This window comes from Culex pipiens, chromosome 2 (genome assembly GCF_016801865.2).
Source record: "Culex pipiens pallens isolate TS chromosome 2, TS_CPP_V2, whole genome shotgun sequence".
In the NCBI taxonomy this organism is placed as follows: domain Eukaryota; kingdom Metazoa; phylum Arthropoda; class Insecta; order Diptera; family Culicidae; genus Culex; species Culex pipiens.
Window position 1 is genome coordinate 213,135,476 of NC_068938.1, and position 24,015 is coordinate 213,159,490.

General features: G+C 34.9%; 1 protein-coding gene across 1 annotated transcript in view; it reads left to right on the forward strand.

The window, feature by feature from the left end:
- LOC120421974 (uncharacterized) overlaps positions 1-6,795 on the forward strand; it is a 207,688-nt gene extending 200,893 nt beyond the window's left edge. Inside the window, exon 8 of the mRNA XM_039585284.2 lies at positions 6,552-6,795. Within this exon, the coding sequence (XP_039441218.2) occupies positions 6,552-6,679 (128 nt within the window). The 3' untranslated portion in view covers positions 6,680-6,795. The remainder of the gene's footprint in view (positions 1-6,551) is intronic.
- The last annotated feature ends 17,220 nt before the right edge of the window (positions 6,796-24,015 follow it).

Here is a 24,015-nt window from a genome sequence, read left to right on the forward strand (position 1 = left end):
AAACAAGAAACAAGAAACAAGAAACAAGAAACAAGAAACAAGAAACAAGAAACAAGAAACAAGAAACAAGAAACAAGAAACAAGAAACAAGAAACAAGAAACAAGAAACAAGAAACAAGAAACAAGAAACAAGAAACAAGAAACAATAAACAAGAAACAAGAAACAAGAAACAAGAAACAAGAAACAAGAAACAAGAAACAAGAAACAAGAAACAAGAAACAAGAAACAAGAAACAAGAAACAAGAAACAAGAAACAAGAAACAAGAAACAAGAAACAAGAAACAAGAAACAAGAAACAAGAAACAAGAAACAAGAAACAAGAAACAAGAAACAAGAAACAAGAAACAAGAAACAAGAAACAAGAAACAAGAAACAAGAAACAAGAAACAAGAAACAAGAAACAAGAAACAAGAAACAAGAAACAAGAAACAAGAAACAAGAAACAAGAAACAAGAAACAAGAAACAAGAAACAAGAAACAAGAAACAAGAAACAAGAAACAAGAAACAAGAAACAAGAAACAAGAAACAAGAAACAAGAAACAAGAAACAAGAAACAAGAAACAAGAAACAAGAAACAAGAAACAAGAAACAAGAAACAAGAAACAAGAAACAAGAAACAAGAAACAAGAAACAAGAAACAAGAAACAAGAAACAAGAAACAAGAAACAAAAAACAAGAAACAAGAAACAAGAAACAAGAAACAAGAAACAAGAAACAAGAAACAAGAAAAAAGAAACAAGAAACAAGAAACAAGAAACAAGAAACAAGAAACAAGAAACAAGAAACAAGAAACAAGAAACAAGAAACAAGAAACAAGAAACAAGAAACAAGAAACAAGAAACAAGAAACAAGAAACAAGAAACAAGAAACAAGAAACAAGAAACAAGAAACAAGAAACAAGAAACAAGAAACAAGAAACAAGAAACAAGAAACAAGAAACAAGAAACAAGAAACAAGAAACAAGAAACAAGAAACAAGCAAACAAAAAACAAGAAACAAGAAACAAGAAACAAGAAACAAGAAAAAAGAAACAAGAAACAAGAAACAAGAAACAAGAAACAAGAAACAAGAAACAAGAAACAAGAAACAAGAAACAAGAAACAAGAAACAAGAAACAAGAAACAAGAAACAAGAAACAAGAAACAAGAAACAAGAAACAAGAAACAAGAAACAAGAAACAAGAAACAAGAAACAAGAAACAAGAAACAAGAAACAAGAAACAAGAAACAAGAAACAAGAAACAAGAAACAAGAAACAAGAAACAAGAAACAAGAAACAAGAAACAAGAAACAAGAAACAAGAAACAAGAAACAAGAAACAAGAAACAAGAAACAAGAAACAAGAAACAAGAAACAAGAAACAAGAAACAAGAAACAAGAAACAAGAAACAAGAAACAAGAAACAAGAAACAAGAAACAAGAAACAAGAAACAAGAAACAAGAAACAAGAAACAAGAAACAAGAAACAAGAAACAAGAAACAAGAAACAAGAAACAAGAAACAAGAAACAAGAAACAAGAAACAAGAAACAAGAAACAAGAAACAAGAAACAAGAAACAAGAAACAAGAAACAAGAAACAAGAAACATGAAACAAAAAACAAGAAACAAGCTGTGTTTTAATTTCTCTGTCAAAATTCTTAATAACGTACCAAAAAGCCGTCAACACGGAACGGTTTAGCGTTTTCAAGCCCATTTTAGCGCAAACCGACCACAGCAACGCCCATAACAATTTAACGTGACCACAATTGCCAAACTACATTGCCACCCTCCGGTGAACCCCCTTATTTTGGGTTCACCCGCTCTGTAAATTGATGTAACTCCTGCGGTGTGATACCTGAGCAAAAACAAAAACAAAACAATTTCACAGAGCTGTGAAAGTTTGGGGTGAAATGGGATCTTATTCGTAATCCGTTTTTGTTATTGTTCACGATATTGTATCATAAGAATTTTTATTTTTACGAATTATTGCCAAGAAATCAACAGGCTAAAGACATCATAAACGAAGCTCGTGTCGTTAAATTTCGTCAAGCTCAATCACGTCGCAATGAGGACTTTACCCCGCAGTTCCCTGCCCACTTTTGAAAGCTGTAGAAAAGTAAGGCTTATAAATTACCTCCAAGACAGGGGTCCAATAAGGACGGACCGTAAAGTTTTCCTTTAAGATAACAACACGACGACCCTTCGCCATCTTCCTGGGGATTCCTTCTACCCTGAAGAGGAAGGTGAAAGAAAGTTACAGGGTAAGGTCAATACCGAGGCAGGTAATGTTGTATCTGTTTCGAGCACTCGAACCAAAAGGGGAAGCGTCGAAATAAACTAGAGAAATATATTGTCGATGCAGTAAAGAAAAGGGGTTTATCGGTATTTATCGAAGCCCGATCGGAAAGCGAAGAAACCCCTCCTTGGATGTTGGTGGGACAACCCGGAGGGTTTATCGCTAATCTTTCAGCCCCAGAATGGACGAAATTGTTTGTTCTCACGGTGAAAGCTACCGGTTGACAGCAAGCAAAGAAAAAAAGTGCTTGGCAATCATCCTGGGAGTGCTGATCTACTTTGAGTGCTGCTTCTAGGACGTGGTCGTTGGGTCGTGAAACAGAAACGGACCCCGCCATGAATGCGATTACAATAAAACTATTACGGCTTACGGCGATGAATTTGATTTACGTTGGAAAATTTAGAAAGCTTTTGCTTTTTTTTTACTCTACTCTAACCGAGCGAAGCTTAATTTCAATTTGCTTTGCAATCTTGGGTCTGCGAAAGAGAATGGAATAGTAGTTTATGCAACAAGTTGCAAAAAGAGGATTTTTTCAGCACGAGTCGTACATTTATCCAACGAGGTTCACCGAGTTGGATAAATACGAAGAGTGCTGAAAAAATCAAATTTTGCAACGAGTTCCATACAACATTTTTTGCAATTTCGAAAAACACCCATTGAGTGAAATTTAAAGTCGAATTTCCATGTATTTTGTCAATAAATCGTTTGAATCAAAAAAAATGTTGAAAAATGTTACTTTTCGAAACAAGTGCTGAAAAGTTCAACTTTTCAGCACCCATTTCAGTGTTGCTATTCGATTCTGTCATTTTTGGTACAGAAAAGTAGGCTATTTCGTCGTTCAAGAATGACAGGAAAAGTTAGTAGTTTCACGACGGAATTGCAAAAACTATATTTGGACATTTTTTTAATTTTCAAGTAGGATTTGTTTTGCTAAGATTAATATCTCGTCAGTAATTGATTCGATTTTTATCGTTAAATTAAAAATTGCCCATGTTTTTCTTCTACTTTTAATAGCTTTTATCCCAATAAGTAACATTATGCAAAATCAACGTTTATGTTTTTTTTAATATAAATATTTTAGAAAGCGACAATCAACATTTGTTCTGTTCAATTTTTTTTGTTCTGTTCAATTTTTTTTTAAGTGTGCAAAAAATGAAATAGATGGTCAAAAACCATTCGTGTCTTATTATTTTAATTTTTGAGAGAATGTTTTAAAATTTTTTATAAAGTGCATCGATTCCACCTTTAAACGTATTGTTTTACCTGAAGAAGTCGTGATCATGATTCATCACTTTATATTTTACTCTGTAATCCATGCGTAGGCTCAGTGATTTTCACGCTAAAAATTTTCATTTCTCACTAGAGCTGTTTTATTAAGTAATCAAATTTCACAGGACTCCAAAAAAAATCCATCCAGAAATTTGCTGATTTTTAAGATTCTAATTAATATGCTAAAGCCAAAATCGTTTATCTTCGAGCAAACTAAGCTTGAATCTTCTATTTTCTTTTAGTTCTGCTTTTAAAATAAAATGTTTGGCAAACACGAGGGGGAAGGATGTTTGAGATTTCCAAAAAAGTCTCCACGTGGTTTATGGATGGTCGCTAACTTAATTTACATAAAAAAGACTTTCTATTTAAATTAATATTTTGTTATATTTATGCACCGATTTAGTAAAATTCTACAAAATAATAAGATTTCACAAGAATCACTGAATTTAATGATTTTCACGCTAACCGCGAAATCGTGAAAATTGACTTATCCAATCCATAAGATATGGGTTTTTTCAGAGAATTTTTAAAACAGCCTGAACTCGATTATCCGAAATCCTCGGAAAAATGTTACTTTCGTTAATCAAATTTTTGGCTAATCGAATAAAGAAAAAATGTTTTTTCGTCTATTTGGGTTCGTTCATAAACAACGTGGACACAAAATTTCAGACAATTTTTCAAACAATTTTGGCAAATGTCCATATATAAAGGCTATTAAAATATTGAAAAATCGTTTTCTTGTGAACGGATTTTTGGATCAATTTGTGGTATTTGTGGTTTTAAGTGTTGCTTAGGACCCTTCAGAAAAAAAAGGTTACATTCTAAAAAATTTATTGAATAATTGCGCAAAATCACCATTTATGACAAATCTAATTTTGTATACGTTCTAGATGACAAAAAAATGCCATCTTTTAAGCTATGGCGCAAGATGGTCAAAATTCTTTTGGCAGCGTAGCTAATTTTTCTAAAAAAACATTCTCGATTAAAAATGGTAGAAAAATGTCGGAAAAAAATGTTTTTCTTGTGTAATTCTGTAGCAAATGTACAGGAAATTTTGTGATCAAGCATGGTCATGACTTCTACAAAGTAAAAAAACAAATATATTTTTTTCAACATTTTTTCAACGATTTTCAAGGTTTTCTCTTCATCACCAAAATAGCGTTGAATTTTTAAGTGACGATAACTTAGCAAATATGCGTCCGATTTTTAATTTCAAAACATAAAAATATCCCCCTAATATTTTTTTCGAAATTTTCGAATCAAATTTGAAAAGGCTTAAACCATTTAAACACATTTATTTCCAACCAAACCTTACTATGTTTTTCAGAGAAGTTAGAAGCAATATCTATAACTTTGCCGGAGACATCAAATCGATCAGAAAATACGTTAAAAACAGATTTCTGAACATACAAATTGAACATAGCATGATATAATAACAATTTTCGTGCTTTTTATTATTTTCCTATGTCTAACATCAAATTCAAGTTCTGCAATCTAATTTTAGTAAAAATTGAACAGTTGTTTGTCTTTTAAATTGCCAAATATATATATATTTTAGAATTTCATCACCGCTAACTTGGATTTAAAAATCCTTAATCACTTTATAGGCTTCATTCATAAAGTACGTCACGCTAAAATCAACCAAAATTTACCCTCCCACCTTCCCCTTTGTCACGCTTTTCCTATACTTATAACACGCAATGTCACACTTGCTCAGACCCTACCCCCCTCTCCACGCTAGAGCGTGACATATTTTATGGATGACGCCATAGTAGATTAACCCTCTACTGCCCAAATTTTTTTGCGAAATTTTTATTTTTCCCGTTTCATTATGCGCAACTTTTGTTTTACAAAGAACTTTATTTCTCTTGTATTATGTTTTTTTAATTTTTGGGTATTTTAATTTCCATTTATCCTGTTTAGTTTACATTTGTTTTTGGTAGTATTTGATCTACTCTACCACCTACTATCGTTACATTTTACTCATTTAATTTTTTCATGTGTTTACAGTCACTTCTCCTATTTTGCTTGTTTTTCGCATTTTCTGCTATAGAATAGAACCATTATCATTTAAATTGTAAAAAAAATCGTAGGGGCATAGTCTGGGACACTACAAAATTACTGCAGACTTCTTTTTGCTTAAAATATAGGAATTTTTAGTAAAAAACACAACAAAAGATGACCCTTGAAAAAATAACTTTAAAATAAAAAAACATTTGCAAAGTCACATAAAACAAGTAAAACTTCAAACCCTAAAATTTTCTAAAATTTCCGGTGCTTGGGTTGAAAAATGTATTTTTGGCGATTTTTTTAATCGAAGCACGTCTTGAGTCGGGGTTGGGTAGTAGAGGGTTAAGGGTGCACACTGCACAGCAACCAAAGAAGTTGTTGTCTTCTTATTCTAAAATTGTTGAACTTACGGACCCAATCCTGTAATAACGGGATTGTAAAGTTAAACTAACTTTGTTGTAAATTACATTGTGGACAGTACTTCAGGGGATGAATAAAAAAATATTTCGATAGTGCCTGTAGTTTTGAAGATACTAAAATGTCTGCAACAAAAATCTGGGTACAAAAACTCTGGTTGATGTGCACCGTTAAGGTTAAATTTTTCGACAATTAAAAATAAGCCAGCTAAATTTTATTTTCGTGATTCAATAATCAAAAAAAATCCCAAGGCCTTCTGATAATCGAGTCTGGACTGTCCTCTTTTAGGACCGTTTTTAAGGCTCTGGCCGATCGGCCATTTGGCGGCCATGTTTGTTTTAGAAAAAAACATTCAAATATTGATTCAAAATGTATCAATCAAAAATGGTTTTCTTTGTGTTGTTTGTGTGATGAGCTCGAGAATGACCGGAAAAATAGGTAGATTCACAACGGAATTGCAGAAAAAAAACTTTAAATATTTTTTTTTTTACAAATTTGCTCTTTGTCTTGTCTTTAAGCGGTGATTTGGTTGAACATTTGCAATGAATATTCTTTACACTATTTCCTCTCCCCACCAGGTACCGCCAACCCGTACGGAATCTATCAGCGATCGTGTGCCTTCTCCGCGCTGCTCCAAGCCGTGGATCTGCGGTTCGTGCTGACACAGCTGCTGTTCCTGCTGCTGCGAAGCGGACTCGCCAGATAGCAGCACCTGACGCCAATGGTGAGCACCACCACGGCAGCCGTCACCCTGGTTCTGTTTTCCACGCGGGCTCCGGTATGAGGCCCAATTGAGGGTCTCCTCCCCCGGAACTCTGTAAAGTTTTTTGTACAGAAAAGAGAGTAAAAAACACGAAAATTGTAAGAATCGAAGCAAGAAGCTCTAGATAAATTTCCCCAAAACATAAACCCATAGATAACGAATAAGTACATGCATAGCGATAACACACACACACACAGAAACCAACACAAACAAAGTGGAAAGATAAATCGCAAACACAAACAGATTTACTGCAGATGATGCTACAGAGAGTTTGTGCAGTGAAAAAAAACGGAGAAAACGTTTTCTGTACATTTTTAAACCCGTTTGTGTGTGGAATGTGCATTCGCAGAACGACAAACTGCTGCGCACTAAATTTGTTGATAAAGTGTGGAGCATTTGAAGAAAGAAAAAAAATAAAGTGCAGCAAATCTAGATAAATGAAAAATACGTTTTTCCGTTATGACGATATAGGTACGATAATTTGTTCAACCAAAGCTGTTTCTAGGTTAGTTATTTTTATACAAACGAAAAAAAACAGAAAATTTTGTGGGAATTGAGGGACATGTTGTACATCGTTGTAAAAAGAAACAAAAATAAATGTGGGGGAAAAAAGACAGTTTAATTGAACACAGTATTTTTGTATAAGTGAAAGTTTAGATGAGATATATATTTTTCGTTTTCGAAAAAAAGAAAAAAATATAAATAAAAACGTGTTAGATATGTCATAAAAATCTAAAATAAAAAGGACGCGGATGAATGAACGGACACACTTTAGAGAACACACATGATCAAACCATTATCGTATTATAAGAGAATATCGACGAAAGCAGACAAAGGAAACAAAAACTAAAAAAACAGACAGCGATTATATCTCCTTAACACTATTCTATAGAATGTACGAATACTTCGGAAAATAAGATCGATGAACAAAAAAAACTAACAAAAAATCGGTAAAAGCAAACTCCAGTTAAAACGAGAAGAGCTCAATGGAACAAAAAAGAACAAGTGTAATCCTAACAAAATACAGAGTATTTTGGAGGGAGAATAAACTGAACATAGTTTAATGCACCTTTCCAGCGTGTTTTTGATTCTGTTAAGGTTGAAGTCAATTTTTAAAATATCACAGCCCAAAAACTTTACGGAAACAGGTAAGTTTATGCTAATTTTATAAAGATTTTTTTTTCAGAAAAAACGGTCGACAGAAAAAAAGTTGCAGGTGGTTATGTTACACATGAGCAATATGATACAGAACTTTGCACAAAGTTATCGGAATAATTTTTTTTTTTAATTAAATGTAGTTGCAACTGTAAAACTGCTTATGTGCCCTTTTCAAAATGTTGCTTCAGCTTGAGCAAAAACAATATTTCATGATTGGGTTCGAAAATGCAACAAATTCTAAAGAACGAGGCAACTGTAGATTAATGAGAACTGAACTATTATTCGGATTCATTAACACGGGCGTCATACACAAATTTCAACAATTTTGGACGAATTCCTCCAGATTTTTCAAGAAACAACTCTTTTTTAGAAATTTGGTGGCCCTGAAAAGGGCCATTTGTGTTTCTAAATCGCAACCATCAGTGTCTATTTCGATTTTGTGTAGGGGAGAGTGGGGAGACTTGATCCCCTTTTTTTGTATCGCACATAACTCTGTCAATTTCTCACAAAACTATGAACTTTTTGCAAAGCTTAAACATTCAACTATGTTTGGCTGATAAGGGTATTTCATGAGATAAACTCTTCGAGTCATGCCAAGCGTTTTAAAAAAATATTTTAAACCGGCATTTTCAAAATGTTGGGGGTAATTTGATCCCCCTTTCAACATTTTGAAGAAATCTTAAGCAAAATGTTTCTTATTCATCCAAACTTTTAATTTTCTATAAGTTGCAGCAATTTCACATTAAACCTGTACGTTTGCGTTCAAAATATAACAAGTTTAGCATGCAAAATATTTAAAAACTTAAAATTTTATGTACAACTATACTAAAGGAAACTATGTACGAAAACCCAGCCCAATTATTTAATCTTGAGGCTGATTCGAGTGCCTGTAAAAATGCAGAGATCAAGTCTCCCTAAACGCACTTTTTTAAACAATTGATTGTAAAAATAGTATGACGATAAATTTAACGTCAAATTCGTAAGGGTTTTGGAGTTGATATGTTTATCAAACAATTCATGTATAAAAAATATTTTTTTGAATAATTTTTGAGTGTTTTCTATTCTTATCAAAACAAAGAAAAAAGATCTTTTGGAAGTTTTTTGCAGCACTTTTTAGAAAAATGCGTGTAACTCAATCTAAACAATTTTTAATTTTTTTCTTTGTTTTCTACAATGAGTTTTAGTAAATTTCGCACAACTTTCTAGAACAAAGCTAATTGTTTTACCCACATGCTGACGAGATACAGGCTTGGGATCAAGTGTCCCCCGGGATCAAGTCTCCCCACTCTCCCCTATATGTCACGACTAGGGTTAGAGAATTTCCACGATTTCAAATCTCGTCAAATTCAAGGATTTTTGGGAATCAAGGCATAAAAACAAATTTTACAGATATTTTATCCACAATTTTGATTAGTTTTCAATTGAAGAACTTAAAAATAAGTATGCTACACGGTGTGTTTCCTAGAACAAACTTAAGATAAAAAATTCGGCAAATCTGATATTCGACACCATGAAAGAAGGGTCTTTCCCGACATTTTGCGGGGTCAAGCGAAATATTTCGTCGGGGGGTCTAGAGCAACATGTTTTTTTGAAGATTTTTTTCGATTTTAAAGGATTTTTCGATAGAAGTCGAGTCGATAGAAATCGATGGGTTCATGTTCATATCCATCAAATTTCTTATGAATGTGCCTCAAGAGAAATTACATATTTGACCTCAAATAAAATGTTTCCAACCAGAATTTACCAGATTTCTAGCTTTCATTGAAATAACCCCAACATCCAAGCTGGAAACCTCAAAACGACCGAAAAAAGATCTTTTCTTTGCATAATTTGTCATGAAAATACAGCCCGGATACAAATTTGAGCTTAAACTATTGCTTAACTTAGAGTATTTCATTTAAATGCTTTTTATTACCCAAAAGGTTCTCAACATTATTTTTTCAATCCTCTGCCATACAACACTATAATATTTTAAAACATTTTCGAATCAATCACAGAAGAGAACAGTTTTCTTGACAATCTCCATAAAAAAGTATCAATTTTGGTTCAACATAAGCAGAGATATACTTAATTTCGTAAAATAAAAAGTGACATTCTCCAAAATTTGTGGATTAAATTCCCATTGAAATGATGAACACCGCCTACTGAGTTTTTAAATGATTCTAATAAAATAATTTCCATAAATTTCATCAAAACTTTATATAAGTTTTATGTTTCAGCAAAATGTGTTCATCCTTAAAAATATCATAGTAGGCAGTGTTCATCGTTTGAATGGGAATTAAATCCACAAATTTTCGAGAAAGTCACCGTGAGGGTCAGAGCACCTACATATTCTTCTCTTTGAAGTGTTGCTCGGGGACGCGCCAGCATTATATGCGTTGGTGAGAACTGCAGATCGCTGACATGATCACACACGGGCAAAAATGATCTACGGGCTTGCTGCAATAACTGTCATAAAATGTAACATTTTCTGCAGCAAATCCACTGTTGCAGATTTTGATATATATTCTTCCTTTTGTGTACTACCGGAGTTCCCCTCACGCAGGAAGGTGCTGTGTCCTATCCCTCGCCTAGACCAGACCAAACTCCATGATAAAGCTATCAGACCAAATCTGTCAGACCAAGACTGTCAGACCAAAGAGCAAAAAGTAAACAATCTTGGTCTTCGACGTAGGTCAAGATCAAGAAAAGAAAATTTGAAAAAGAATTTTATTTTTTCAATTCAATAACTGGTTTTGGACTGCAAAATTGAATGTACGTCAGAAAATGATTAAACAGTGCGGCGGCCTGTACACCGACAATTAAATAAGCAGCTAAAAGCCTTGTTCTTCCACTTTAACTTTTGATCGCATTTTCGGTTTACACCTAAACAATCTTGAAATTATTTATACGGATTTGTGATTCCACTCTTTCCATCATTCTCTTGCCCTCACGGTCCATCATCCAAAATAAATAAAAAATTACAGTGACAGTTCATAAGGAGAAATGTCACCTTCCACATTGATCAAAATTTCGTTTAAAATCTCGTGCATCCCGTGCATCCGTAGTTACGGTAGTTGCTCCACATACGCTACGGATGGAAGAAGTGCCTATCCCCGTGCATAAAACAAACTTCTCAAAGTTGATTGACATTTTCCAGTTTCTAAAGCCATTTTATTTCGTCTACTGCACGGTCGTACAATGTTGCCGCCAGAATTAGCAAACATTAATTTTTCGTCTCGTTTGACAGAAAAAAATATGCTCTTCACGAGTAGAAGCACAACCTTGTCAAAAGGCCTTGCTTCTCAGGGGAATGAAAAAAGTCTCAAACTTATACACACGCCTAGCTTATATTATAATAATAATTGTTTATAGGACCTTATCAAAAAAAAGTCAAGAATTGTACAATTTTCAACTCGGCTTGAAACATCCTTCCACTTTTCGGAGCTGTTGCTGCTGCCAAACAAGAGGCTTAAAAAGCTGAATAAGAGCACTTTTCGAAGATATCCCGGCGGAAACCGGGCACGAGGGGTGCGAGGAAAAACTTTCCCCGAGATTTAATTTTCCTCGCACACACAACAATGTGCAATGTGCTTGTGCCAAGAATTGTTGCAGCGAAACGAAGCAGTGATGACGTGGGTTGAAAATGCTAGGCTAGGCAGGATTCCGGGCTTCCACATCCACTGGTGAAGTGGAGTTCCCAGTGTTGGTTGAGATGTGATTGCCAACAAACTTGGTTCGGTTCGTGGCCAAATTTTCGCGAAAACGATATGCCGACAACAATACAATGCCGGCGGATTCCGAAAACAGGTGCATTCTTGTTTGGCAGCCAACAAAAGGTGGATTGTAAGGTGCACGGTTTGTTCAACTGAAAAGGCTTCACATGCGTGGTTATGCAAATGTTTCCTATAGTGTAAACAACATTGATTAGTTGAGTTGAGGAGGGGAAAACGAAGTGATTCCCGTAAGATTTTATTTGAGTTTTCGCAATTTTCGTAATTTTCGTAATTTTCTTATTTTCTTATTTTTTTTATTTTTGTAATTTTGGTCATTTTGGTCATTTTGGTCATTTTGGTAATTTTGGTAATTTTGGTCATTCTGGTCATTTTGGTCATTTTGGTCATTTTGGTCATTTTGGTCATTTTGGTCATTTTGGTCATTTTGGTCATTTTGGTCATTTTGGTCATTTTGGTCATTTTGGTCATTTTGGTCATTTTGGTCATTTTGGTCATTTTGGTCATTTTGGTCATTTTGGTCATTTTGGTCATTTTGGTCCTTTTGGTCATTTTGGTCATTTTGGTCATTTTGGTCTATTTGGTCATTTTGGTCATTTTGGCCATTTTGGTCATTTTGGTTATTTTGGTTATTTTGGTCATTTTGGTCATTTTGATCATTTGGTCATTTTGGTCATTTCGGTCATTTTGGTCATTTTGGTCATTTTGGTCATTTTGGTCATTTTGGTCATTTTGGTCATTTTGGTCATTTTGGTCATTTTGGTCATTTTGGTCATTCTGGTCAATTCTGTCATTTTGGTCATTTTGGCCATTTTGGTCATTTTGGTCATTTTGGTCATTTTGGTCATTTTGGTCATAATGGTCATTTTGGTCATTTTGGTCCTTTTGGTCCTTTTGGTCATTTTGGTCATTGTGGTCATTTTGGTCATTTTGGTCATTTAGGTCATTTTGGTCATTTTGGTCAAATTGGTCATTTTGGTCCTTTTGGTCATTTTGGTCATTTTGGTCATTTTGATCATTTTGATCATTTTGGTCATTTTGGTCATTTTGGTCATTTTGGTCATTTTGGTCTATTTGGTCATTTTGGTCATTTTGGCCATTTTGGTCATTTTGGTTATTTTGGTTATTTTGGTCATTTTGGTCATTTTGGTCATTTTGGTCATTTTGGTCATTTTGGTAATTTTGGTAATTTTGGTCATTTTGGTCATTTTGGTCATTTTGGTCATTTTGGTCATTTTGGTCATTTTGGTCATTTTGGTAATTTTGGTCATTTTGGTCATTTTGGTCATTTTGGTCATTTTGGTCATTTTGGTCATTTTGGTCATTTTGGTCATTTTGGTCATTTTGGTCATTTTTGTCATTTTGGTCATTTTGGTCATTTTGGTCATTTTGGTCATTTTGGTCATTTTGGTCATTTTGGTCATTTTGGTCATTTTGGTCATTTTGGTCATTTTGGTCATTTTGGTCATTTTGGTCATTTTGGTCATTTTGGTCATTTAGGTCATTTTGGTCATTTTGGTCATTTTGGTCATTTTGGTCATTTTGGTCATTTTGGTCATTTTGGTCATTTTGGTCATTTTGGTCATTTTGGTCATTTTGGTAATTTTGGTAATTTTGGTCATTTTGGTCATTTTGGTCATTTTGGTCATTTTGGTCATTTTGGTCATTTTGGTCATTTTGGTAATTTTGGTCATTTTGGTCATTTTGGTCATTTTGGTCATTTTGGTAATTTTGGTCATTTTGGTCATTTTGGTCATTTTGGTCATTTTGGTCATTTTGGTCATTTTGGTCATTTTGGTCATTTTGGTCATTTTGGTCATTTTTGTCATTTTGGTCATTTTGGTCATTTTGGTCATTTTGGTCATTTTGGTCATTTTGGTCATTTTGGTCATTTTGGTCATTTTGGTCATTTTGGTCATTTTGGTCATTTTGGTCATTTTGGTCATTTTGGTCTATTTGGTCATTTTGGTCATTTTGGCCATTTTGGTCATTTTGGTTATTTTGGTTATTTTGGTCATTTTGGTCATTTTGATCATTTGGTCATTTCGGTCATTTTGGTCATTTTGGTCATTTCGGTCATTTTGGTCATTTTGGTCATTTTGGTCATTTTGGTCATTTTGGTCATTTTGGTCATTTTGGTCATTTTGGTCATTTTGGTCATTTTGGTCATTTTGGTCATTTTGGTCTATTTGGTCATTTTGGTCATTTTGGCCATTTTGGTCATTTTGGTTATTTTGGTTATTTTGGTCATTTTGGTCATTTTGATCATTTGGTCATTTCGGTCATTTTGGTCATTTTGGTCATTTCGGTCATTTTGGTCATTTTGGTCATTTTGGTCATTTTGGTCATTTTGGTCATTTTGGTCATTTTGGTCATTTTGGTCATTTTGGTCATTTTGGTCATTTTGGTCATTTTGGTCATTTTGGTCATTTTGGTCATTTAGGTCATTTTGGTCATTTTGGTCATTTTGGTCATTTTGGTCATTTTGGTCATTTTGGTCATTTTGGTCATTTTGGTCATTTTGGTCATTTTGGTCATTTTGGTCATTTTGGTCATTTTGGTCATTTTGGTCATTTTGGTCATTTTGGTCATTTTGGTCATTTTGGTCATTTTGGTCATTTTGGTCATTTTGGTCATTTTGGTCATTTTGGTCATTTTGGTCATTTTTGTCATTTTGGTCATTTTGGTCATTTTGGTCATTTTGGTCATTTTGGTCATTTTGGTCATTTTGGTCATTTTGGTCATTTTGGTCATTTTGGTCATTTTGGTCATTTTGGTCATTTTTGTCATTTTGGTCATTTTGGTCATTTTGGTCATTTTGGTCATTTTGGTCATTTTGGTCATTTTGGTCATTTTGGTCATTTTGGTCATTTTGGTCATTTTGGTCATTTTGGTCATTTTGGTCATTTTGGTCATTTTGGTCATTTTGGTCATTTTGGTCATTTTGGTCATTTTGGTCATTTTGGTCATTTTGGTCATTTTGTTCATTTTTGTCATTTTGGTCATTTTGGTCATTTTGGTCATTTTTGTCATTTTGGTCATTTTGGTCATTTTGGTCATTTTGGTCATTTTGGTCATTTTGGTCATTTTGGTCATTTTGGTCATTTTGGTCATTTTGGTCATTTTGGTCATTTTGGTCATTTTGGTCATTTTGGTCATTTTGGTCATTTTGGTCATTTTGGTCATTTTGGTCATTTTGGTCATTTTGGTCATTTTGGTCATTTTGGTCATTTTGGTCATTTTGGTCATTTTGGTCATTTTGGTCATTTTGGTCATTTTGGTCATTTTGTTCATTTTTGTCATTTTGGTCATTTTGGTCATTTTGGTCATTTTGGTCATTTTGGTCATTTTGGTCATTTTGGTCATTTTGGTCATTTTGGTCATTTTGGTCATTTTGGTCATTTTGGTCATTTTGGTCATTTTGGTCATTTTGGTCATTTTGGTCATTTTGGTCATTTTGGTCATTTTGGTCATTTTGGTCATTTTGGTCAAATTGGTCATTTTGGTCATTTTGGTCATTTTGGTCATTTTGGTCATTTTGGTCATTTTGGTCATTTTGGTCATTTTGGTCATTTTGGTCATTTTGGTCATTTTGGTCATTTTGGTCATTTTGTTCATTTTTGTCATTTTGGTCATTTTGGTCATTTTGGTCATTTTGGTCATTTTGGTCATTTTGGTCATTTTGGTCATTTTGGTCATTTTGGTCATTTTGGTCATTTTGGTCATTTTGGTCATTTTGGTCATTTTGGTCCTTTTGATCATTTTGGTCATTTTGGTCATTTTGGTCATTTTGGTCATTTTGGTCATTTTGGTCATTTTGGTCATTTTGGTAATTTTGGTCATTTTGGTCATTTTGGTCATTTTGGTCATTTTGGTCATTTTGGTCATTTTGGTCATTTTGGTCATTTTGGTCATTTTGGTCATTTTGGTCATTTTGGTCATTTTGGTCATTTTGGTCATTTTGGTCATTTTGGTCATTTTGGTCATTTTGGTCATTTTGGTCATTTTGGTCATTTTGGTCATTTTGGTCATTTTGGTCATTTTGGTCATTTTGGTCATTTTGGTCATTTTGTTCATTTTTGTCATTTTGGTCATTTTGGTCATTTTGGTCATTTTGGTCATTTTGGTCATTTTGGTCATTTTGGTCATTTTGGTCATTTTGGTCATTTTGGTCATTTTGGTCATTTTGGTCATTTTGGTCATTTTGGTCATTTTGGTCATTTTGGTCATTTTGGTCATTTTGGTCATTTTGGTCAAATTGGTCATTTTGGTCATTTTGGTCATTTTGGTCATTTTGGTCATTTTGGTCATTTTGGTCATTTTGGTCATTTTGGTCATTTTGATCATTTTGGTCATTTTTGTCATTTTGGTCATTTTGGTCATTTTGGTCATTTTGGTCATTTTGGTCATTTTGGTCATTTTGGTCATTTTGGTCATTTTGGTCATTTTGGTCATTTTGGTCATTTTGGTCATTTTTGTCATTTTGGTCATTTTGGTCATTTTGGTCATTTTGGTCATTTTGGTCATTTTGGTCATTTTGGTCATTTTGGTCATTTTGGTCATTTTGGTCATTTTGGTCATTTTGGTCATTTTGGTCATTTTGGTCATTTTGGTCATTTTGGTCATTTTGGTCATTTTGGTCATTTTGGTCATTTTGGTCATTTTGGTCATTTTGGTCATTTTGGTAATTTTGGTAATTTTGGTCATTTTGGTCATTTTGGTCATTTTGGTCATTTTGGTCATTTTGGTCATTTTGGTCATTTTGGTAATTTTGGTCATTTTGGTCATTTTGGTCATTTTGGTCATTTTGGTCATTTTGGTCATTTTGGTCATTTTGGTCATTTTGGTCATTTTGGTCATTTTGGTCATTTTGGTCATTTTGGTCATTTTGGTCATTTTGGTCATTTTGGTCATTTTGGTCATTTTGGTCATTTTGGTCATTTTGGTCATTTTGGTCATTTTGGTCATTTTGGTCATTTTGGTCATTTTGATCATTTTGGTCATTTTTGTCATTTTGGTCATTTTGGTCATTTTGGTCATTTTGGTCATTTTGGTCATTTTGGTCATTTTGGTCATTTTGGTCATTTTGGTCATTTTGGTCATTTTTGTCATTTTGGTCATTTTGGTCATTTTGGTCATTTTGGTCATTTTGGTCATTTTGGTCATTTTGGTCATTTTGGTCATTTTGGTCATTTTGGTCATTTTGGTCATTTTGGTCATTTTGGTCATTTTGGTCATTTTGGTCATTTTGGTCAAATTGGTCATTTTGGTCATTTTGGTCATTTTGGTCATTTTGGTCATTTTGGTCATTTTGGTCATTTTGGTCATTTTGGTCATTTTGATCATTTTGGTCATTTTTGTCATTTTGGTCATTTTGGTCATTTTGGTCATTTTGGTCATTTTGGTCATTTTGGTCATTTTGGTCATTTTGGTCATTTTGGTCATTTTGGTCATTTTTGTCATTTTGGTCATTTTGGTCATTTTGGTCATTTTGGTCATTTTGGTCATTTTGGTCATTTTTGTCATTTTGGTCATTTTGGTCATTTTGGTCATTTTGGTCATTTTGGTCATTTTGGTCATTTTAGTCATTTTGATCATTTGGTCATTTTGGTCATTTCGGTCATTTTGGTCATTTTGGTCATTTTGGTCATTTTGGTCATTTTGGTCATTTTGGTCATTTTGGTCATTTTGGTCATTTTGGTCATTTTGGTCATTTTGGTCATTTTGGTCATTTTGGTCATTTTGGTCATAATGGTCATTTTGGTCATTTTGGTCCTTTTGGTCCTTTTGGTCATTTTGGTCATTGTGGTCATTTTGGTCATTTTGGTCATTTAGGTCATTTTGGTCATTTTGGTCAAATTGGTCATTTTGGTCCTTTTGGTCATTTTGGTCATTTTGGTCATTTTGATCATTTTGATCATTTTGGTCATTTTGGTCATTTTGGTCATTTTGGTCATTTAGGTCATTTTGGTCATTTTGGTCATTTGGTCATTTTGGTCATTTTGGTCATTTTGGTCATTTTGGTCATTTTGGTCATTTTGGTCATTTTGGTCATTTTGGTAATTTTGGTAATTTTGGTCATTTTGGTCATTTTGGTCATTTTGGTCATTTTGGTAATTTTGGTCATTTTGGTCATTTTGGTCATTTTGGTCATTTTGGTCATTTTGGTCATTTTGGTCATTTTGGTCATTTTGGTCATTTTGGTCATTTTGGTCATTTTGGTCATTTTGGTCATTTTGGTCATTTTGGTCATTTTGGTCATTTTGGTCATTTTGGTCATTTTGGTCATTTTGGTCATTTTGGTCATTTTGGTCATTTTGGTCATTTTGGTCATTTTGATCATTTTGGTCATTTTTGTCATTTTGGTCATTTTGGTCATTTTGGTCATTTTGGTCATTTTGGTCATTTTGGTCATTTTGGTCATTTTGGTCATTTTGGTCATTTTGGTCATTTTTGTCATTTTGGTCATTTTGGTCATTTTGGTCATTTTGGTCATTTTGGTCATTTTGGTCATTTTGGTCATTTTGGTCATTTTGGTCATTTTGGTCATTTTGGTCATTTTGGTCATTTTGGTCATTTTGGTCATTTTGGTCATTTTGGTCATTTTGGTCATTTTGGTCATTTTGTTCATTTTTGTCATTTTGGTCATTTTGGTCATTTTGGTCATTTTGGTCATTTTGGTCATTTTGGTCATTTTGGTCATTTTGGTCATTTTGGTCATTTTGGTCATTTTGGTCATTTTGGTAATTTTGGTCATTTTGGTCATTTCCGTTATTTTCGTCGTTTTCGTCGTTTTCGTCATTTTGGTAATTTTGGCCATTTTTATCATTTCGGCCATTTCTGTCATTTAGGTCATTTTGGTCATTTTCGTCATTTTGGTCAATTTGGTCATTTTGGTCATTTTGGAAATTATGAAATGTCATATAGGTTATTTATGCTAACAGCAGCAGTTTAGAACTCTTATGATTGGTGAAAGTGCTTCACAATGAATACACCTTTTTTAAAACATTGCTACACTTGAGTGGAATTTCCTGTCACAAGCAAAACAACACCTAATAAATCTTGCATGGAGCCGCCTGGTGCTTCAGCTCCAATCGGAAGGAGCTACCATTTGTCACTTGTGTTTCCCTCTCTGATCTCTCTCTATATGCATTCCTCCTGGTGCAATGAATTTATAAACGCTAAGCACCCTACCAGTTCTCTTTCTTGTTCTCCACTTAAACAGCACTTCTAAAAAGGACGAAAAGAGGACGGAAATGCATTTGCATTATGCTGGCTCGATGACAACCGTTGTCGACTTAGGAATAATGCTTAGAATCTCAACAAACTCTACAATTGTCGTGTCGCCAACATTTCTGGGCAAGAGAAAAGCTCAAAAGCATATTATTGATAAATAAATAAGCTGGAAGCTGCTTGCTGGTCGTCGTCGGGACATTCATTGCTGGACAAGAGCTTTTCATGTTATCCCCATGTTATGCAATTATCTTTTATTCGTTATCAGCTTTGGGACTGGGCGGAGAAGTTGCAGCCCGGAAGTGACAGCAAGACTGTTGTTCAAAAGTGCATTGTTGATGGACAAGATTGTCCAAAACAAGATTTTCAGCTGATTTAAGTTCTATTATCTTAAAAAGGAACATTTACAGTGCCAATATAATGCAGCTCGAATCAATTTGCCTTTATGCTTCTCATGAAATGTTTATTGTTGTCACATGCTAACACTTATTCTCAAAGTTATTCACGCCTGCAGGCCTCTTTATTAGCAATTCCACCACCCCCCAACATGGAGCGAGTGTTTATTTATGGGTGAAATTGGTCCAATTTTCCCATTTTCTAACGTCCTTGTGAGCCAGATCTCGATGATTGCAGTGCATTTGAGTTGCAGATTTGCAAATTGTGTTATCGCTTTTGGAGCCCCTCCACACAGCAACGTCAATTTGAAGGGTTTGCCTTGGCACTTGGTTTGGCAGTGTTCCCAGTTTGACAAGGACGTCTCTAGTTGAAATGCACTGCCAGCGGGCAATATTCTCTCTCAGTTTAGATTTGCGACTTATTCTGGGCATAGATCGGAGGATGTGAGATTTTGTATCTTGACAGAAATCAAAAACAACTTACCAACATTGAAAGTGTACGGTGGAGATGCCCTAACAACTACTCTTGAATTAATTCATAAAAATTTGTTTCACGATTTGACACTTGCAAACTTGTCCTCTAAACGCCTACAAAAGATAGCTTACAATAACAAAAAACGTGAAAAATTATTTAGTCACTGCAGTGGAGATGCTCTAAATGCTTCTACCAATCTATAGTTCCAACACTTCCCACTTGGAGGCGCTAGTGAACCATTATTTCAAAAAATAATATCAAGCTGCTACGTCCACGTATCACTGAATCCGTTCAACACCAGTTCCACAATTCTATACGATCTCGATCCTTGTCATCGTAATCGTCATCGTCGTCGTTGACGGATAGGAAATGGTGACGACGATGGCGTCGATGATCCGGTTCCGGTATAGCCCTAGGGAGGCAGGACGAAACACTCAAATACAAACTCACATCCACAGTGTGATTTCACACACTCGCACAGAATGAGAAAACGGCAGGATAAAGGGTGGATGAAGGCTCTCGTCACCAGCGAAACGAGTTGCAATTGCTAGAGCAAACTCCGTCTCAATGAGGGCTCTGGTCACAGACAAACCTCGCTAGCGCAATCTGTTGGTTTACAGTGTGAACACAGTGGCCACAAACGATCATAAAAGCTCAACGTCTGTTTGTCTGTGGCTCCACTTGGCTGCTGGCTGCTGCAGGGTAAAGATGATGTGACGTGAACGATTTCGCAAATGTCGTCGTTGACATAATGTGTCTGTGCTAGTTTTAATTACATTCTGGGTGAATTGAGCATATCCATGGAGACTAGGGAGCATTAGTTTGTCCCATATTATGCCACAATGCAGCTTTCTGTTGTGTCGCGAACACACAAAAAAACTCCCAAAAGTTGTTAAAACTCTTCATTTAAGAAGACAAAAAAATGAATTTTAGTTTCAAATTTGATCTCAAAAATTAATTTATTAGTGTATGATTTTTAATTGCAATGTATTTCACGCCACAATTTCCTATAAATTTGCTTCACAGATATTGAACATTGGATCAATAGCTGCTGAGATACAGTCTAAGAAAGAAAATCAAGCAGAAAAATTTAAGTTTGCCTCACCAAAATAGCGTTGATTTTTTCAGTAACGATGAATAAGACAAGGGTCCTGATTGCTCCAAAAAGAACTCATTCAATCGCGATCACAAACCGAACGCGGCGAAAAACGGCTCTGACCGTTTCCTAGTGTTTGTCACTTCCACACCGATCGCTACTGAATACTCTCTCGTTTCTCTCGCTCTCACTCCATTCGGGTAGTAATGCGAATGGTTCAGAGAGACCGATTTCGTTATGTCACTCAAAGCTAAGTCTGATCAGTTTGCGAAAGGCTTTGTTTTGATCATTTATTTAAATTGCTTAAAATCAATGTTACCAAAATGTTTTGCAATTTTGTATTTTCCAAGTACAAAATTTTGCACCTTTCCAAGTACAAATTTACGGCATAATGTGGTAGCGCAGGCGAAAAGAGCGCCGAGCTGGATTCTCTCTAGATTCTCTCCTCTATGATCATATTCGCTTGTGACTTGGGTCGACGGACGGAGTAGGCAAAGAAAATCACGAAGTATTTATTTCGCTGGGTGAAGCTATTGGCCAAGACGGTGGCAGATAGAGAGTCGTGTTCGCTCGCGAATGGTTGCGCGCTCCAGTCGGCAAAGATTATCTCGGCGATTGAGGTTTTGCAGCGCGTTTGTGTTTCAAATGTAGGCAGCGCTGCTAATAAGGTTACTTGCCAAAAATCGTATTCCTTTCTGCTGGATTGAAGAACAAATTCGCTTATTTCTCATGATTCCCAGCATCAATCTTAATGAAACGAAGTTGACTTTATAGCTGTCGGCTACCATTGCTAGTACCAACCACTAATGTCTTCCTTTTTATCTACAAGGACTTCGCCGCCCTGGGCTCCTAAGTGTATGAAAGTATGGCACGGAGCGACGGCGCCGAATACCCATATTTACACAAAGAATTTTAGAGCGCCCGCTGCGGGATTCGAACCGGCGACCTCTGGATTGGAGTCCAGTGCGCGGTCCGATTGATCCACACGGGCGGGACAATAATTGATAATCTTAATGAAACTGGTTGCAAAAGACGAGATTTTTTTTTTTTTGCTTTAAAATAATGAACATCTATTTTTGGGCGCGCAAAAATTTGTGAACTTTTTCTTTAAAAAACATGTTTTGAAACACAAAAAAAATAAGTTTTCCCGTATATATCAATGAAATAACCAGTTATATAGTTGACAATAGATGTGTTTACGTATATTCAACAATTTTTATTGATTTTTGACTGACTTTCTTGCTAAATAGTCCAAATTACTATCTTTTTCTAAATTTACAGTTTTCTCATAGAAAAATCATACAAATATTGAAAAGTTGTGCACCAAATTGTTGGAAATATTTTTTCTCATCCGAATCCGGCATAAGTTTTATAAAAATGTCCATTTATGCGTCCGATATTCAATGCCAAAAAATGAAACCGTCCTGAAAATTTTCGTATGAAAATTATTTTTTAAATTTTCAAATCAAACCAAACATTTTTAAAAGTCCTAAAATATTGATTTTTTTACCAACAAATTTACAACATTTAATGAATTTTGACCAACTTGTGTCATAAATCCAAAGATGGTATTTTTGTCTAAAACCTTACCAAAAAATTAGATTTTCATGAAAATCATAAACTACTCTTTTCTTGTCAATATCGAGTGACGAAACGGCCTACTTTTCATCACAAAAAATAACTTTACCAAAAAGTACTTTTCAATATCCATTTAAGTTCTGAAAATTATAACCTTTCAGCACTTGTATCATTACACGCGTTTAACTCATTCGAGCCTGAATTTAAAAAAAAATAAGTTTATTATGGGAAAATGGCTAGCTTTGGAAATTTGGATTTTTGGAGCCTGAAAGGGTTAAAGGGGATGAAAGGCTGTAAGATCAATGTCGTACCCCTCCCTTTAAATGTTAATCCAGATATTCTCAAGACATTATAAAAATATTTGTTCAGCTAAAGTCATCACGAAAATAAAATAACATTTTAAAAAAAAATCAAGGATTTTTAATTTATTTAAAATGTTGTGCATAATATACTATGGAATGGTTTAATAACAACTTGAAAAAAATCCGGTTGATTCCAAAGGTTTTCCGGGCATTGCTTTATGTTGGATCACCCTAACGTACATAATTCGGTCACATAGAGAGATGTTGAAGATAAGACAAGTGTGAATTTAATCGACGCCCTGCAGCAAACCTAGAGATTGCCTAGTGCTTCTAAAAGATCTCAAACTACAGCACTTCGTGTGATGATTATTTACAGTTAATACATTTTTTTTTTCAAAAATTGTTCATTTGAACTTCGAAATGTTTTGACTGTAATAAAAAGAAGTTTCAAATTATTAATGATTTCTGTTTTTATTTTATTTTTGTCATTTCTGCGTGTATCCTCCAGAGCAAGCAGCAGTGAAGTGCTCAGAGCTCTAAAAGTTTTTTCGAATTTTCCGCCGTAACCGACCGTGATTACTCGCGAGTTTGCTCCATCAGCATGCCGAAGGCCGGCCGTGGCCGTGGCAGTTCGAGTGCGGCCTCGAAGTTCGTCTACCGGCCGAGTGCAAAAAGGTAAACAAAACAACGCAGCCACGTCGTCCGCCATCGCGCAGGGAAGCGTGTGCGCTGATGGATTCAATCCGGAGTTATTACACGCTAATTACCGTGTCCAGGATCGCAGCCCTATAAGAAGCAGACTCCGCTCAGGTACTTCCGGCAATTTGTCGACCGGTGGCGCATCAACATCCGCCAACATTCCCACCAGTAACAAGTTCGCGAGACTGAGTGACGAGGAAACCAACAACAACAACACCGACGGTAGCAGCACTACCGACGACGACGACGACGATGGACGTGCACGCAAAAAAGGTAGTACGACAAAAAAAGATAACTCTCCGAAGGAACGGCGACCACCTCCAATTTTTGTTTTGGATACGTTGGCGGACGATGTTGACGAGTTGCTGGAAGGCCTCCAATATAGTCTTAAAATTGGAAAATCGAAAGTACAAGTGATTACTTTCAACAAAAAGAATTTCGACCTGGTGGTGAAAGAACTGAAGTGTAGTAACTTCAAGTTCTACACATTCGATCCAGTTGAGAAGACCGCGGTTAAGGTAGTCCTGCAGGGCTACCAAGACCGCCCAATCGCCGACCTGAAGGAACACCTCTCGGGTGCCGGAATAACGCCACGGGAGATAAAAGTGCTCTCGCGCAAGACAACAGTCA